The sequence below is a fragment of the Phacochoerus africanus genome, chromosome 2 (genome assembly GCF_016906955.1).
Source record: "Phacochoerus africanus isolate WHEZ1 chromosome 2, ROS_Pafr_v1, whole genome shotgun sequence".
In the NCBI taxonomy this organism is placed as follows: Eukaryota; Metazoa; Chordata; class Mammalia; order Artiodactyla; family Suidae; genus Phacochoerus; species Phacochoerus africanus.
This window is the reverse complement of record NC_062545.1, coordinates 228267237-228287116: the sequence shown is the minus strand read 5'-3', so window position 1 is coordinate 228287116 and position 19880 is coordinate 228267237. Positions and strand designations below refer to the sequence as shown.

At 34.8% G+C, this 19880-nt stretch overlaps 1 protein-coding gene across 1 annotated transcript in view; it reads left to right on the top strand.

Annotated features, from left to right (window-relative positions):
• ALDH1A1 (aldehyde dehydrogenase 1 family member A1) overlaps positions 1-19880 on the top strand; it is a 54572-nt gene that overhangs the window by 34056 nt on the left and 636 nt on the right. The window contains exons 8-12 of the mRNA XM_047767776.1: positions 1326-1428; positions 3054-3238; positions 6257-6421; positions 9795-9952; positions 13816-13890. Coding sequence (XP_047623732.1) covers positions 1326-1428; positions 3054-3238; positions 6257-6421; positions 9795-9952; positions 13816-13890 — 686 coding nt within the window. The remainder of the gene's footprint in view (positions 1-1325; positions 1429-3053; positions 3239-6256; positions 6422-9794; positions 9953-13815; positions 13891-19880) is intronic.

Here is a 19880-nt window from a genome sequence, read left to right as displayed (position 1 = left end):
AGAAATTTTATTAAAGTGTGAAATGGTGAGTAAGAAAAGAAATCTGTAGAATAAAAGCAGCAAGATAAATGAGTCATCTTGTAAAAAGAAAAGCAAAGATCATTTTAGTGTACTGAGACTTCAATAAAAGTAATAAAGGAGAAATAGTTATATAACAGGCAAGATTTTAGAGATGAAAAATATATAAACAACTACAGAAAGTTATCTTGATGAGAAGTGATCCACAAAGGAAAAAAAAAAAATGAAAACCACTTATTTCTCTGAAGAGAGTCAACTAGCATTAAAGAAGAAACCAGAACAGTAGGATTCCAGCTAACTGAAGAAGCAGCCCAGAGCACAGATTCAATTTCTCTTTTTTTGGGGAAAGAGGGGGATTTATATTCTCCTCTTTAAAAATTTTTTTTATAATGACTTTTATTTTTTTCCATTATAGCTGATTTAGTGTTCTGTCAATTTTCTACTGCACAGCAATATGACCCAGTCACACATACATGTATACATTCTTTTTTTCTTCACATTATCAATTTACTCCACTGTTTAGAAGTGTGCAAGAGAGCAGGGCAGCAGGGGGATGGAGGGGGGCTATCAGTTAATCAGCGGTTAACCATTGCTGACAGTGCTAAGAAAAGATATGTAATGATAGGACATTGTCACTGCTACCAGGGAGGTGACATGAGTTTGAGAAATTGATTATGTATGCAAATGATACAATCCGAGGGGACTCTGAAGAGTCCTCATGAGGACTCTACTGCAGATGAGAGGAAGAAAAGGTTGTGTCTGCCTTCAGTCATCATAGCTTCAAAGAGAAGCTAAGATATGAGCTGGATCCCAAGGAAGGGTGGGGTGGAGGAAATCCAAGTTGGGGTGGTTGGGGTGGGTTTATTCGAAGCAGAGAGATGAGATTCTGGGAGTGCTGAATATGCCAATTTGTCTGGATAGTTTTCTGGATTTCAGTAGGGGATGAAAAGTCAAAATAGATAAGTTATGGTTGGATCATTTGTCAGGAATGATCAGAAGAAAGATGAAGTTCTGATTAAAATGAAAACTAACCTCCTGTGTAGCCACATACATCAAGATCATGTATATCTAGATCACCTGTCATGTTCAGAATCTGTTCTTGTGAGTTTTTCTGATTCATCATATGGTTATGCTTGGATGGAGGAGCCTTTGATATATGAAGGTGCCAAATCTAGAAAAATGCTATTTAACATTTCTCCCTAATGAAATGTAACTATGGCACAAACATGGTGTAAATTTAAAGTGCTAGGGAAACCTGCCTTCATGAGAGAGGATTAAGCCTCCTCCTTTGTAATGCTCCACTTCAGGTTGGCAAAATGATCAAAGAAGCTGCCGGGAAAAGCAATCTGAAGAGGGTGACCCTGGAACTCGGTGGAAAGAGTCCTTGCATTGTGTTTGCAGATGCTGACCGTGAGTAAAATCCACTTTGCTCACTTCTTACCCTTCATCCTTTTTTGGTGTCTAGTAATACCATACAGTGAAGGGTTTGCTTCAAACGTCCACATGTAAGGCATACTTGATTAAGAATCCAAAACTACTCTTAAAAATCTCTTAAATTGTCCTAAAATTACAACACCTAAATAAGTCCAACACAGACACAATTCCTTCCTGGTTTGGAATAGACTGCTGTTTTCTCAAACTGAACTCCAGAGAAACTAACTATTTTGCACTTAGGAACCATAATGTATTTTCTTAAATTCCATACTTTAAATATGGACATCACTTTAAGCTGGATGAGATAATCTCAGACACATTGGACTAAACCAGCTGGAAAGACAGCAAGTTGCAAATCTGTTATCTCCCTTTCCTCTGGGTCACGCATTCACTTAATGAAATGGCCAGGGGAAAAGGACACCTACTAGTTAAGTAATTTCTCTCTCTCCCTCTATCTCTCTCTCTCTCTCTTTTTTTTTTTTTTTTGGCGCTAGTTGAATTTACATGTATTACATATATCTACTTATAACTCCACTTAGCAATATCCTATGTTCATTCTGATTATTTTATCAAGTAGAATCCCACAATTATTTCCTAAATTGAAGTCAGTTCATAGAAAAAGAAACTCAACTGTTTCTTTAATAGCTGCATTATTGGTATGCGGCATTAAACACAAACCACAGAGGGCTGATAGAATTGGCCTCTGTTGTGATTATGATTTTACCTGAAGCTTTTCAAAGCACACTTCCTTATTATGTATTCTACAAACAAGATTTCTGATTTTACTAAGCTTTTCTATAAACTGCTTTCACTACAACTTAAGCAGATATGCTTAGTGTCCAAAATAAAGATAACAATATCCAATTGTTACAATGTTAAACCTTCCGCATTTAGAAAATTAAAACGTAAAGAAAACTTTCTTCTGGTTGTTCAGCATCTACTAATAAAGCAAACTATTTACTCCTTTTAAGACCTTGTAACCATCTCAAATAAAAAGATGAAGAATACTTTAAAGGCATATGTGAAATAATATGGCACAATTTAGATAAATTTGTAAAATGTTTTCTGTAGAATAGGGTTGTAAGGTAGATGGGCAATTCTGAATATTAGTGTTTTTTTGGAAATTTGAGGGGTTTTGTATTTTTCTAAGAAATTATCACTTTTTCTATCAATCAGGCTATCTAAGAATGTTTTTAAATACTTATGTAAGGGTTACTTTACATTTTCTTTATCATTTAGTTAAAACCTGGGGCCTGAAAGAAATATTCACAGTCATCTAATTTATAAGTGGAGATATTTATAAAAATCTTTTGCAGTGAGATTTACTTTAGGACACTGCACACTCTTGGAATTGCCTATATAAAAGTTGTATTAGTAACCACTGTTTTTTCAGAGTCTACTCCTTTTTCTATCATTTTTATAGCAAGTAAAGTATCAGAAAGGTAATCTGTCACCCAATTGATGACAGAATATACTGAATCTACATCTGACTACATGACTCATGATTTTTTTTATACCACCACATGCCTCTAAGAAATATGTATAAAAACATACAATCTTTTGAAAGTATTACTTCTTTAACATGGATGTCTTCTTTACAGTGGACGCTGCTGTTGAATTTGCACATCACGGGCTCTTCTACCACCAGGGCCAATGTTGCATAGCTGCATCTCGGCTCTTTGTGGAAGAATCAATTTACAATGAATTTGTTCGAAAGAGTGTTGAGCGGGCTAAAAAGTATGTTCTTGGAAATCCTCTGACCCCAGGGGTCAATCAAGGCCCTCAGGTGAGTATAAAATAGATTAAGTAGAATTCACAGGGTACAGGAATAAAATATCCTCTCTTGGCCTGATATTAATTGAATATGATTACTTCCTATCTGCATGTCTTCCTAGATGACAATACTGTATCAGTTTGGTGATTAAAAAAAAAAAAATATGAAACCAACTCCCAACTGGTTTTGTGTTGCCCAGTTTCCATATCTAGAAACAGTTTAAGAAATACATTGGAAATTAAAGATGTAAGGGAAAAAATGCTATAAATTCATTTTCCTCACTCTGTATACCTCTGGATTCCTATATACAGTTCCTAGGCACTTGGAAGTTCTTATGCAATCCTATCATTTATTTATTCCTCGGAATAAATCCTCTCAGCTTCCATCCCACCTTTATAAGAAGCTGGCACACCTCTAAATTCTCTCCAAAGTCTTTAGTCACTCTGACTTTCTAAAGATAACACAAGTATCCAAAAAAGTCCCGAGTTCCAGACTTTGTGCCAAACTTCTCATTTTAGTTGTATAAGTCCAATTAAACCCTAGAGTTTTCATTTTCTTCTGTCTGCTTAAAATTATCATCAGTAAGAGTGTCTCTCTTATCCAAAGCCTACCTTTCCTTCTTCCTTACACAGTTTTCTGTTCATTGTCTATTTTCAAGCTCCTGGATCTTTGGTTCTAAATTTACTCTTGCCCTTTGAGATCTTGATCTAGCACAGAACTTCTACTTGATATCATAGAGTTTATAGTCTAGATATGTTAAAAGCCTGTTTTGGATTTTCATGCTCATGCCAAAATACCCAAGTTGGAAAATTTTAGGACTAGGCATTGCCAAATATTGAAACCTTAAAACCTAAAATAACTTACTTGGTAAATGAAATAATGTTTTGTTTAACTTAATCCTATTACATTTTGTATTTATCTTTGCTTTTAATGAGTTCGCAGAAGTATTTGCTAATTTTGATCATATTTTGATAACTTTTCAATGGATGCCAAGACATAATAAATTCAATTTTGACTTGGTCTCCCATTCTAAAAAAGAATGGGATTCTAAGACTTTAGCTGTGATTATTTCATTCTCTAAATATTTATCATCTATATATCTATCCATCTATCTATGTAAAAGTAAAGAATATTTTCCATTTGAGATATACATATATCAGAGACTTGATAGATAGCTAGATGAATGGAAGGAAGGAAGGAAGGAAGGAAGGAAGGAAGGAAGGAAGGAAGGAAAGAAAGAAAGAAAGAAAGAAAGAAAGAAAAAGAAAGACCGTCCACGCCAACAGATGAAAGAAAGAAAGAAAAAAAAGAAAGAAAGAAAGAAAGAAAGAAAGAAAGAAAGAAAAAAGAAAGAAATAAACTCCATACTCCTACTCCGACCTCCCTCTCCCTCCTTCCGTTCCGATCTACTTCCGAATGCCGTCCATCCCAGCACTTTTCCGCTTCCCGTCCATCAGCATTTCTCACTCAAGGGAATTGGAATTACTTTAATATTAAACATTGTTGGGCAATACTTTCACTTAATTATTCCAAGGAGAAGGGAATTAAATAGACTTTAAGAAAATTTCTATTCATAGAGCTAAGTAAATAATCTAGTGATCTAACTGCTTGACATAAGACTTTAATCTTTATATGTGAAAAGATTTTTAACACAGGTTGCACTGAATTAGTAAAATAAGTAAATATATTGGGACTTTGAGAGGTAATAAAAGAATTAAAGCCCTTGAGGCTTCTTTACCCTTAAAAATGCTCATTTGTTGTTATAAGAAAAAAACTTATGGAAAAAGTACTTTAATAAGCTTTAATACATATTTTAATACATAATGTAAAATCATACAGATATATGGCTATCACATCTTTTTCAAATGAAAATACTGATACTTCTAACTTTTTAAGGAAATGTACATTTTGGTCTTTGAATCAAATTGGAAAAAGACTTTACCAAGGAAGCATTTGTTATATATAATTTTATCTAATTGGATGTGGGAGCTGGATTATGTTTAGGGAGAACTTTATGAAACCTTTTCCTGGGACTTAGAACATAGGAGAAGTGGTAAAGTCAAAGAGGAAGACAAAGAATAACACTGTGAGTGGTGAGAAGAGACTAGGTGAATTGGCAAGAGGCTTCCACCTAACTCCTGGATCTCCAATGTTTTCCCTTTAAAACTTAACCCCAGCCACACCTGAGACAAGGCAGTCTTCACCAGTGATTTGGAATCCAAAAATTACTCAATCCTTTAACCTCCCCAGATAGGAAATGAAGCACCAGGTAGCTCCAATTCCAGTGCAGGGAAGAGAGCTATGGTCCCCTGAGTTCCCAGGTAGAACTCTAGACACATTCTTTTCTTTATAAAAATATTGTTTAAAAAGCATTTAAGTTCTATAGTTCTTATAATCTATTCAGACGTGGGCCATTTAATTAAGCACGATGGCAACAATCAGGACAGGTTGGAAATTAGAACCAGACCTGCAGACTGCCCCAGGCGGACCTGAACTGGGTGGGATAACCGGGCTGTGGTCAGCATGGACCTGGCCATAGGGGATGGCAAGGATGAGGAGCATCAGAGGTCTAGGGATCTTCCTAAAGTCACAAAGCATCTGTTTTCCAACTGCCATGTCTAATTAATCCCAGAATCAAAGTTTTCTTTTTCTTCTTTCACCATTTAATTTCAGTTAGGATTATAGTTTCCATGTAAGTATGGTTAATGATTAACAGATCTTTTCCCCATGTAAATAAATGAAAGTTGTGTAAAAAGGCTCACATGTGTTTGCAGTGCCAACATACTTTTCTTGCATGACTCTAAGATAAATACTAAATATAAATATTTATCTTCAAGTTTTCTTTCCAGAAAGTCATGAGAATAAAATATACCCAACAATGACTCTGAGCCTCCATCCGCTATTTTGTTTGAATATTTAACTTAATAACAACATCCTAGTATTTTGAAACCCTTATTAACAGTCTGGGCGAAGTATTATCTTTACAAGCTACTCTTTTCATTTCCTCTTCTTGTGTTATTTTTCAAATAGATTGATAAGGAACAATATGAAAAAATACTTGACCTTATTGAAAGTGGGAAGAAAGAAGGAGCAAAACTGGAGTGTGGTGGAGGCCCATGGGGGAATAAAGGCTACTTTATCCAACCCACGGTTTTCTCTAATGTTACAGATGAGATGCGCATTGCCAAAGAGGAGGTAAATGGTTTCATTCTTTACTGTCCCTTTGCTGCTAAATTTTGTTTGCATGGTTGCATGGTTGTCCCTTTAACATTCTCAGCTCTTTGAGCACCTTTCTCAGTAAATGTTACTCTTCATTTCTAATACTGATAAAGGATTAAATTATTTTTGATCAAGACTAAGAATAATAAAGAATTCACTGGGCAGGCCAAGAATTTCTAGCCAAATGCAGAATCAAGATGTTCTAGGTGCTTCCTTTATAGATAAGTGATGGGAAATACCATCCCATGCTTGTTGTTCCTTTTCCTCCTTTGGAAATAATATATTTTAGAATAACTGGAAAAGAACAAAGTATACAGTTTTTTGAATCAAACTCCTTATTTTGAGATAACTACAGATTCATTTATTGTTGTGAGCGATAATACAGAAAAATTCCATGTATTCCTTACCCAGTTTCCTTCAATGGTAAGATCTTACAAAACCATGGCATAATATATAGTAAGTATGTTAACACTGATCCAGTCAAGGTACAGAATACTTCATCACCACATGAATCTCTTATGTTCCCTTTTAACAGCCAAATCTATATCCCTCCTATGCCACCCTATCCTCAACCTTTGGCTTTCTCTTAAACACTAATCTGTTCTTTATTTCTATAATTTTCTCATTTCAAGAATGTCACATAGTGAATTCAATACTTCATGCAACCATTGGCAACTGTCTTTTTTTTTTTTTTTTCCACTCAGCATAATTCTCTATAGATTAACCTAGGTTGTTGCATGGAAAGATAATTTGTTCGTTTATTGCTGACTATTCCATAGCATGAATGCACTGGTTTATTTAACCATTGAAGAACTTTTGGTTGTTTCCAGTTTAGGGCTATTTGAATGATGCTGTTATAAATATCAGTGTACAGGGTTTTTTTGTGTGTGTGACATAAGTCTTCATTTCTCTGGGATAAATGCCCAGGAGTATAATTGCTAGGGTTATGTGGTAAATGCAACTTTTTAAGAAACTGCCAAACTGTTTTCCAGAGTAGGTTAACAATTTCATATTCCCATAAGCAATGCATGAATTACCTCAGTTTCTTTGCCTCCTTGCTAACATTTGGTGCTGTGGCTATTTTTTATTTTAGCCATTCAGATAAGTATGATAGCTCACTGAGGTTTAAATTTGCATTTCCCTAATGGCTAATGATGCTGAACATTGTTACATGGTCTTATTTGCCATCAGATATCTTCCTTGATGAAATGTTTCTTCATTTCTTTTGTCCATATTCAAATTTATTATTTGCTTTTTTTACTGTTGAGTTTTTAGAGTTGCTTATACATCCTGTTGATCTTTTGTGGGATGTGTTTGCAAATACCTTCTCCCAGATTATAGCTTGTCCTTTCATCTTCTTATCAGGGTCTTTCTCAGAACAAAAGTTTTCAATTTTAAGGAAGTCCAATTTATCCATTTTTCTTTTTGTGGATAGTGTTTTTGGTGTCAACTCTATGAACTACTCTTTATTTACTCCTAGATCCAAAAGATTTTGTCTGTGTAATTTTTTACTTTCTTTTTAAAATCTTTTTTTTTTTTGGTTGTCTTTTTAGGGCCATACCCATGGCACATGGAGGTTCCCAGGCTAGGGGTCAAATCGGAACTGTAGCTACTGGCCTATACCACAGCCACAGCAATGCCAAATCCGAGCCATGTCTGCGATGCAACGCCAGATCCTTAACCCACTGAGCAAGGTCAGGGATTGAACCTGCGTCCTCATGGACTCGTTTTTGCTGAGTCACAACAGAAACTCCTAAAATCTTTATAGTCTATGTTTTACTTTAAGTCTGTGGTACATTTTAGGTTAATTTTTACACAAGGTATGGGAGTTGTCAAGATTATTTATTAGTTTTCTTCCATACATGTCAATTGCTCCAGCATCATTTGTTGAAAAGGCAATTTTTCTTCCATTCCCTTACTTTTGCAACATTGTCAAAATTCACTTGTGCATATGTATTTATGTGTACCAATTGCTGGGTTTTCCACTCTGTTCCACTGAGTTATGCGTCTGTTTCTCTATCAATACTCTCTTAATTATGGTAGCTGTATAATAAGTCTCAAAATTGTAAAGACTGAGTCCTCTCTATCCTTTTTCAAAATCATTTTAGCTAATCCTAATCTTTTCCATATAAATTTCAGAATAACCTTGTCTGTATATATTAAAAAATCTTGCTGGAACTTTGAAAGGAATTTCGTTAAACATGTCTATCAATTTGGGGAGAATTAACATCTTTATTGTGTTAAATCTTCCAGTTATTGAACATAAGAGGTCTCCTCATTTATTTATATCTTTCATTTCTTTCATTAGATTTTGTAATTTTCAGTATACAAGTACTACACATGTTTTATTGAATTTATAACTAAGTATTTTTTGAGTGATTGTAAATGGTATTTCTAACTTCATTATGTACATTTCATTACTAATATACAAGTGCAATTGATTTTGAATGTTCTCTGTATCCTGTATATCAGTGAACTTAGGTATTCTAGAGGGTTTTGGAGACTGAGAACTTGTTTATAGAAAATCAAACCATCTATAAATAGGGACAGTTTTACTCCTGTATTTCTAATCTGTATGCCTTTCATTTCCACTTCTTGCCCTTTTTACTTGCTGGAATTCCAGCTCTATGTTGAATAAGAGTTGGAAAAATGGGCATCTTTGCTTTGTTCCCTATCTTAGGGGAAAAGCATTCAGTCTTTACCATTAAGATATTAGAGGTGAGTTTTCACAAATCCCTTTATTTTTACTCTGTTGATTTTTACTCAAATGATTTTTCTGTATCAATTGAGATGTCAATACGGTATTTTTCCTTTCATTCTATTAATACGGTGTATTACATTGATTGTTTTTTGAATACTGAACCAGCCTTCCATCTCTAGAATGATCCTCACTTGCTAATGGTGTTCAATTCATTGGAGGTATTGGTAAACACTATTTGCTAATATTTTTTAGGAATATTTGCTGTAGTTGTTATTGGTCTGTGGATTGAAGGATACCAGACTATAATTTTTATTGTTTTTACTTTTATTTTATTTTTCATTGTTTTTATTGATGTGCCAAGGGCTTTACTGTCAGTGTCACATACCAAGGGCTTTACTGTCAGTGTTACATATTGTATATTTTACTTTTCATTGTTTTTATTGATAATTAAAAACATCTAGTAATTGCTCATATGTGCCAAGGGCTTTATTGTCAATGCAAAATATAAGTGTATTTACATGAAACATAATAAATATAAATATTTATGCATATATTATATATTTATATTTATAGCTACAATATGATATAAAATATTTAGTTGTAACCTATTACTTTGATTTATTTCATTCATTTCTGGTTGTGGTATAGATATTTGGACCAGTGCAACAAATCATGAAGTTTAAATCTTTAGATGATGTGATCAAGCGAGCAAACAATACTCTCTATGGCTTATCAGCAGGAATTTTTACCAAAGACATTGATAAAGCTATCACAGTCTCCTCTGCTCTTCAGTCTGGGACAGTGTGGTAAGTCAGACCTATGTAATACCACCTTTTCAAAGTCAACCACATTAACAGGCCACTTTGAACCTTTTCTGACTTTAATTTTTTGCTTGGAATCATATGACCTGCTGTTTGAAAAATCAAACAAACAAAAAACCTCTGCTTTACTGGAAGAACTTTAGAAGGGCATACGTGTGTGTGTATAAACATACTTTTTAAAAAAACTCTATCCAACCTTCTGAAATCACTTGCCCAAATATTTTATTGATGTTTGGCAAATGTAAGTGTAATTAAGTAATTTCTATGCACTTGGCACTATACTACACACAAGGGAGATAAAAGCTCTGTTTTAATCAAGGTCATTAGATAGTAATTAGAGTGTTTAGTCAGTGTCCTTATGCATACAAACATTTAATTCTTGTAACAGCTTTTTACTCTGGGATTACCAGAGATGCCCAAAGGTCTTAAATTCAAAGAACATGTTGAGTTTTGAGTAGCCCGTCTATCTCATTTTTCACCTGGCTTCTATCTCTGATTTTTATACTTTAAAGGATATAAATGCTAAGGCTATGGCTTTCAAACTCTTGCATCCTCTGCCCAGACCCCAGCCTCTGGGCTGCTTTGTTGGTAATTTTTGTTTCATCAAACCTCACTTCGTCTCTTCAGCCCTGGCAACATTCAGAATCCACTGAATATTGAAAGGTATCTACTCTTGAGAGACAGCCAAGCAATCCTTGTGCTTCTTTTTATTTATTTATTTTTTTCTTTTGTCTTTTTCTGGGGCTGCACCCACAGCATATGGAGGTTCCCAGGCTAGGGGTCCAATCGGAGCTGTAGCCACTGGCCTACGCCAGAGCCACAGCAACGCCAGATCCGAGCCATGTCTGTTACCTACACCACAGCTCACAGCAACGCTGGATCCTCAACCCACTGAGCAAGGCCAGGGATCGAACCTGCAACTTCATGGTTCCTAGTCAGATTTGTTAACCACTGAGCCATGACAGGAACCCCCCTTGTGCTTCTTGATAGCTCTTTTTTTCTTAACCCAAGAGAGTCACGATTTAGTACACACATGTACTTGATGCAAAGCACTGCACTGCATTCTTCACCTTCATTATCCCATCTTACCTTACAACAACTGTTTAATTGGTATGGCTAATTTGTTGATGGAAAAAAAAAATGAAGCTTAGTGGAGTTACTTGATCAAGTAGTTGATCAAGATCACACAATATATAACAGCTGAGAGTCAGACCTGCTTAAGACTCTGACTCTCAACCTAGGCTATACAATAGAGTCTTCTGGGGAACTTTAAAATATCTATGGTGATTTGGTTGGAGGAGGGTATGCATCAAACCCACCAATTCTATCAGTCTCTGTTATTGAGACTGGATGCAGGTCTTTTATTTAAAAAGTATTTTTCAAAGCTCTCAAGTGATTCTAGTATACAACCAGGACTGAGGATACTACCAAAAGCCTGTTTTTTTATTTATTTTTTTTTAATATGATGGGATGTTTCCTCTCAGAGACTCTTATTTAAAATCAAACAAATTCTTCTTAAACAATCAGTATGACTGGTGATTAACAGAGAATTTTTCTATAAAATTTTAATAAAATTCACCATTATTATTACATGCACATATATTTTCTCAATTTACTAAAGACTTACTCTGTAGCATGCACTTTAAGAAGCACATTCTGGGAGTTCCTGTCGTGGCTCAGCGGTTAACGAATCCAACTAGGAACCATGAGGTTGTGGGTTCGATCCCTGGCCTTGCTCAGTGGGTTAAGGGTCCGGCGTTGCCGTAAGCTGTGGGTGTAGGTTGCAGACGCAGCTCAGATCCCACATTGCTGTGGCTCTGGCATAGGCTTGACAGCTGCAGCTCCGATTAGACCCCTAGCCTGGGAACCTCCATATGCCGTGAGTGAGGCCCTAGAAAAGGCAAAAAAAAAAAGGAAGCACATTCTGTACTTACTTATATCTCACTCCTTGAAACAACCCTATTAAATATTATCACTCCCATTTTACAGAGAGAAAACATATGCTTACCAAAGGTAATACATGGGGGGAGGGCATAAATTAGGCATTTGAGATTAGCATATACACACTACTACAATAAAATAGATAACTAACAAGGACCTACCATACAGCACAGGAAACTCTACTCAATATTCTGTAATAATCTATATGGGAAAAGAATCTGAAAAAGAATGGACAGGTCCATGTGTATGTGTATGTGCATATATACATATGCATATAAATATACATATGTGTATATATATAATATATATATAAATGATTTACTTTGCTGTACACCTGAAACTAACACAATGTTGCAATTTAACTATACCAATAAAATGTAATTTAAATTTTTTTTAAATATTATTACTCTCATTTTACAAAGGAGAAAATACATGCTTACAGAGGCAGCATAACTTTCCCAATAATACCCAGGTTTAAGGGATAGAGCCAGAATTTGTGGGTAGAGCACGTCCCTTCTTCATAACAAAATAGAATCATAAAAACAGAATCAATTGGCATGGCTGATCATTTTGAACTTACTTTTTCCTTTAATGTAAGGAAATCATCATTCCACTCAGCATGGGAATCTCCAGTCAGGACTTTCTCTACTAATATTCTCATTACTATATATCCTAAAACATAACAATGTTCTGACATTGTCACAGACATAGCCACTGCTTGGTGTTTTCAGAATAACTATTGAATTCCAGAGTTGCTAGAATTTTATCCAAAATTTCAAAGAATAGATCTGATTTGGCTGTTGAAAAAGCAATCAAACAAAGCTGAGATGAGTTATCTTTTGAAAATGTAAAATTTTTTAAGGAAATATTTTCTACGATGGGAGACTTGGATGAGAACCTTGTGGTCCAATGAGAATATGAAGCTCTCTCAACTAGGATAGTAAATGCTGTAACAGAAAATACCTGAATATCTAAGAATTAAATGAAAAACTGACCTCTTCTAAGCTCAACACAGTTTACTTGGAAGCCACACTATTGTTTACCTATTATAATAGCATTAAAGAAGGGGAAAATATTTTAAATACACTGTTTCTCTTTATAAATAATACTCTTTCCTCTATGAATAGTAAAAATAATGTAGGTAATTAGATTTTGCTATTCTCTTTGGCCACCAGGAAATTTAAAGCTAAATAAATTGTTCATGTCCTGCATAACTACATTCTAACTTTTCCTCCTTGTCTTCATCTTTTATCATAACTAGCATATCATTTTAATCATTCATGTTTTTTTAATTATATTTGTTCATGTAAACATTTTAAAATAGTTTTAGAATATGGCGAGATAAATTAATAATGAAATCCAACTTCTGCTAAGGCCTCTGTTTAAGCAATTTTTTGAATTAATGAACAAAGTGAACTTAGTATATGAGACATATTATGATTGCAAAAGAAAATTTATTTTAGCCTGTTAAGCACACAACCCACAAAAGAATCACAAGGCTTACTGTATGTCAGTAAAGAACACTCATCTAACAAAATCCTGTCTCTCACAAACCATATCCTTTCTCTTATGGCATACTGACAATTCCAACTGTCAGAATCCAAACTACAACTTCTCATGGACATGATGTGCTACCAAAATGGTTGTCCACATCCAGAGTTGTGCCATGCTACTTATTTCCAGGCAGTATGTATATACACTGTATATGTATGTATGTATGTATATGTATGCAGTATGTATATATATTTCTTCATTCTAATTTATAGCGCTGGTCTTTTTTTCACAATGAGTATGTGATACTGAAATTAATGGAGTTGTTAAAGCACTCTCTGAATTTCAAAAATTCCAAATTCAGGAGTTATTTCATAGGTTAAGCATGACCTACAATGTACTTCTTCTTTTTTCAGGGTGAACTGCTATGGTGTGTTATCTGCCCACTGCCCCTTTGGTGGATTCAAGATGTCTGGAAATGGACGAGAACTGTAAGAATAATTTTTATTAAGAGAAACACTTATCTTGGTAAAAATGATTGTCACTCTCAGGGAATCAATTCCTAGCTGCTACTTGAAGTAAAACCTGCTTCTATTTTTTCCTGGTTAGTGACACTGTCAAAGAGCTTTTCAAATATTGGATTTACTCCAAAAAGTGCCAAAAAAGATGAAGGCAGAGGGAAACATAACTTGTTAAGCTCCTACAATTTATAAGGGATCATACTAAGCACTTTACATTGGTTACTGAAATATTGCTTACTTTTAGAATTGTTTGCCATATACATGAATGTAATATATTTGGGAAATATTTCTATAAAGAAGGTGGAAACTACAAATTGGTAATTGCAGAAGTGTGCAAATATAAGAATACTTTAGCTATTTGAACATGTCTTAGATAAGTAAATGAGGTGCCTCTTTCTCAAAAAACTTTTCAGTGAAGGAGAAATGATTCTCATTTGTTGATTTTTTTTTTTTCAGTCTTTTTGTCTTTTAGGGCTGCACCAGTGGCATATGGAGGTTCCCAGGCTGGGGGTCCAATCAGAGCTGTAGCTGCCAGCCTATGCCAGAGCCACAGCAACGTGGGATCAGAGCCGTGTCTGCAACCTACACCACAGCTCACAGCAACTCCAGATCCGTAACCCACTGAGCAATGCCAGGGATCAAACCCGTGTCCTCATGGATGCTAGTTGGGTTTGTTAACCACTGAGTCACGAAATATTTGAAATATTTTTTATATAGATTATAAAATTTTAAATTATCTGAATGAGTTATTTTTGTACTAATATCTAAACTGAAAGGGAAATTCCACTGAGAAAAACGTTTAATCATGATTAGATTGTGGATGGATAGATAGATATAGATATATTTTATGAGCCTCCAGTTGTTTTTTCAAACCATGATATACTGACTTTTTAAAAGTGTGCACACATACATATTTATACACAGAAAGTAGTGGCAATATGTTTGGTCAATTTTGTCCAACAATTTTAATCATTTTATTTCTTAAAATTTTCTTGTATTTATCAATACATTTTTTAAAAGTCATGAAAAAAGACACATATATACAAACCTTTTGGAATCAAACATAGTAAAGCCACTCATTTTGTAAATAGCAAGTAAAAATGAGTCTCAGTTTCTAAAGGTCATAAGTGCATTAAATAGCCACATACTTGTTATTTAAGTAAATCAGCAAAATTACAATAAAATGTCTATCTTTGGGATGCCGGTAAAGAGGGCTTATTAAAATGATCCAACCTCCTTCTCAATATACATTCATTAAGTAGTTGCTATGTGTATGAGGTCCTAAGAGCCCCCAAAACATGATACCGTGTTCCATCATCCATATAATTATGGTGGCAGGAGGGACACGTAATAGATAAAGAAAATGTGATACAAATATAAAATGGAATACTACTCAGCAATAAAAAGAATGAAAGTTTGCCATTTGCTGCAACATGGATAGACTTGAAGGGCATTATGCCAAGTCAAATAGGTCAGACAGGAAGAGACAAATACTATATGTTATCACTTATATATAGACTCTAAAAAATACAAGCTAGTGAATAAAACAAAAAAAGAGCAAACTCAGAGCTATAGAGAACAAACTAGTGGTTACCAATGGGGAGAAGGAAGGAGGGGAAGTATAATACAGGGGCAGTGGGGGGAAAAAAAGGTTATTATAGGATTATATGAAATCATGTGTGTGAAACTTTTGAAAACTGTAAAACATAGCAGAATTTAAAGAATATTTCATTCAATAAAAAATGTTTAAAGATATATAGTGCAAAATAACCTATAGGCACTATGAAATAAACAGTAACAAACTGGGAGTCATACCTCATGAGGGGTAGAGAAGCAGTTAAAATGCAGAGCACAGGGTGGAAGACAGAAAATCTGGACACCACCAGAGCGTAACACTTAGGATATCTCTCTAGCTTTCACTATTCCATCTGTCAGACGAAGGCACCATTTGTGGTGGAGATAGGAGTGGAAGAAAAATGTAGAAGGTCTATGAGCTCCTTTGGATGCTTAAGATTCTATGGCTCTAACCCCAGAAGGAATTCAGTGCATAAAAAATTTAATGTCTGTTGATAGAATAAGAGAAGATCTCACAAAAAAAGATAGGACTTGGTCTATGAAAGAAGTGTAGGATGTTAGGAAGGAAAGAAGAGGGCATTCTTGAAGGAACAATCCATGGGGCCTGTTGAGGGGTTAGTGAAAGTGGTTGACTGTCAGGGATTTATGGAGTTAGGAAGTAGGATTTCAGTGTTAAATAGAATATAGATTAAGAAGTCTTGAATTCAAGAAAAGCGGCTTACATTTTATTAAAGGAGCAATAAAAAGCCACATATATCTTTAAACTATCACTGCAGCAGTAGAGTGGCAAAAGATCAATCATCAAAAGTTCATGGCATAGTAAAGAAAACATAAGTGGGGACTAACCAACCTCCATGTGAATTCTGACTCCACTGCTTGCTAGCCAACTTGGCCTAGTTCAAGTTGCCTAACTTTTGAGCCTTTATTTTCTCCTATTTAAAATGGAATTGTTACTATTCCTCTCAAGATGGTTATGAGTTAAAAACATAAAAACATACTACAGTTCATTCCCTAGCATTGTAACTGTCACAAAGTGGGGACTCAACAAATGGTTTCATCCTTCTCTAGTTCCATTATAATATCCATTATTGGGGAGTCCCTTGGCTGAACTGAAGACTTTGTACAAAAAGCTATGACAAAAGTTATGATTATTTTGAAGGACACTTAGTTTACTGTTGGCTCAGCTTCTAACACATTTCTCTAGGAATGTTGAAGAAAAAATAATCAGAAGGGATGAAATAACTAAAGTAAATTAAACATATGAATTTTCAGTCAGAAAAATAAAGACAAATACCATGTGCTATCACTTTTATGGGGAATCCAAAAAATGGCACAAATGAACTTATCTACAAGAGAGAAACAGACTCACAAAAATAGAGAAAAGACTTGGGGTTGCCAAGGGGGAGGAGGGAATAAGTGGGATGGATGGGGACTTTGGGGTTGGCAGATGCAAACTATTACATTTAGAATGCACAAAACAGGAGTTCCCATTGTGGCCCAGTGGAAACAAATCTGACTAGGAACCATGAGGTTTCAGGTTCAATCCCTGGCCTTGCTCCATGGGTTAAGGATCCAGCGTTGCAGTGATCTGTGGTGTACGTCACAGAAGCAGCTTGGATCTGGCGTTGCTGTGGCTCTGGCATAGGCTGGCAGCAATAGCTCTGATTCGATCCCTAGCTGGAAACCTCCACATGCCATGAGTGTGGGCCTAAAAAGCAAAAAATAAAAAATAAAAATAAAAAAAGAAAGAAAGAATGTATAAGCAATGAAGTCCTACTGTATAGCACAGGAAACTATATCCAGTGATAGAACATGATGGAAGACAGTATGAGAAAAAGAATGGATATATATGTATGACTGGGTCACTATGCTATACAACAAAAATTAACGCAATACTGTAAATCAACTGTACTCTAATAAAATTAATTTAAAAACATTAATTTTGTTAAAAACAATTTGGTGAAGCTTTAATTTCAAGACATAAGGAAATGGAATAAGAGAGGGATGGAAAACAGGAATAAACCATCAATCATTTCCTAAAAGTCTGCACTATGGGTATAGATAATTTCCTCCTTTACAATACAAAGGAAAATGTTGTACTGCAATTTTTACTTCAAAAATTCCAGCTGAGGATGCTAGTATTAATGTCTACCCAAAACCAAATTTGTCAAATGTAAAAGACAACTCATTTGCTCTAAGATGATTAAAGAGAATTAGTGACACCATAACCTCAATTGACTCCCAAGAGTTCAACTACAGTTTATCCTCAAAGACAGAAAGGTAGAAATCATCAGCTGGAGACAGAATCTCAAAGAGCTAAAAACAGTGGTATGCAGACCCCAAGGAGGTGGTGATGGTGAGTGCCCAAACCAAGATTTGCATCTCAAATCATGGTGCTAGCCCTGAAATGAATTAAATGTCAGAAATCCCTCCCTCTGTGTAATAGCACTGATTTCCACTTAGGTTAACATAGGTCATTTGAGACTTAACTAGTGGCATTTCAAACTGAACTGGCTCTCATCGCATCACAAGATACTTCTTTCCTTCTCTCCCTTTCAGAAATGAGGAGAAATAAAGTATATGATATGAATAATTTTTGCTTGGTTATATTTGCCAAGCCAGTTTGGCAAACATTTCCTCTCTGCCTACATAATTAGTGCCAGGTATTCATTTCTGGGTGCAGAGTGAAACATAAACATAACTTGTTACTAGTATCTTATACTCCAATGTGCACCCTGAGTGAAAGCATGGGTATCACCTAAAAGTCTGTTGGGAATACAGAATCTCAGGCCTCTCCCCAGACTTGCTGAAATAGAATCAGCATTTGAATCAGGTCCCAAATGACTGGTACCTTGAAGATTTTAGAAATACAGAACCAATAACTCATAGGCTAGTAATGTAAAGAGAAATGTGAACAGACGTTTTTGAGTTATATCACAGACACAGAAATGTCTACGCATCATAATACTAAAAATCAGAGTTTATTTTAGATTAATCATCATACTTTACTCTCCTAAGAGTTTTAAGTGTCCATGTAGCCCAAAATACAATGGAAAGTCTATCAGCAAAAATCATAGATTAATTTTATCTAACTCTGTGAGATAAAATACTTAACTAAAATATTATCCTTTAATGGGTTTCAGACAACTGAAGCTAAACCCTTTAATTACTTTGAAGAACATGCTCATTGAAGCTTTTAGAAGCTATTTTCAGAAGCTTAATGGTGCAAGAAAATAATCAGTATAAGAGGATTAGGTTACCCAGGAGAAAAAGATGTCTTCTACATACCCGTCTACATCACCAAAAGGGAGGAGTGGAAAATGATCTAGATCTTTTCTTCTGTAAGCCTACATGGGCACGAGTGTTATGATTTAATAGTACTCTTATGTACATGTAATTTAATCCTTCATCAAAACATCACAGAGCATAATATAACCTAATCTTTTTAGTTATCTTTTAACAAGGGTAAATCAGTTTCCAAAACTGGTAGGAGGTCTCCATAAACCTGAAAACAAGATATCAGGGTCCTAACTGATTAGCTTAAAGTTAATTCTTGTTCACTTGGGTAGAATTTAAGATTTATATAAGCAAATGACAGGGGTTGCATGAATAGGAAATTCCAAAAACCACAAAAAGCCCAAAAGTCCTGATTTAGGACAGTGAATCATCTCCCATCTTCAAACCAAACCAAACACACAAAACACAGTACCCCACAAAAAAAAAAAAAAAAAAAAAAATTCCTCTGGCAATAAAGTTAAGAGTTTTTTGGGTTTTTGATTTTGTTTTTGTTTTGTGGGGGGCATGACTTTGATTTTGTTTTTGCCAAGAATCAAGAATAAAAAAAGGTATTATTAAAACTACAGCTAGAAGATATTTTGTTTCAAGCTATATTAGGGCATGTTAGGATGAAACTAGAAGCCGGCTTACTTTTAGCCCTCTCATCCCTTCTGGGCCAATCACACATGGTAAATACAATAAACTATACTTGAACTTACAGTTTTTCTCTACTACTTGAGCAATTATGTATTACTACTTTTCCTCTAGTACTATATCTATCTTATTTATCTTACTGAGATAAAACTTTTGTTGGGCTGATTTTTTGTGTATGGTGAGAGCTCTTTTATAGTCAAGTTAAAAAAAGTCAAAAAGAGAAAATTTCTGTGAAAATCAATGAGTGTACATTATCATTTAAAATACAAAACAAAAAACAAAAAAAAAGCTTCAAAGTTTTTTCCCACAAGGGGATTTGTGTAAGACCAGATATCTTTTGGTTGGCTAGCTACTATGTGAAATGCTTCTGTACACAGAAAATAATTTCCATTGTCCTTAGCCAGACAAGCAGGAACAAATATGTACCAAATCACTGACCATAGTATATTTCTACT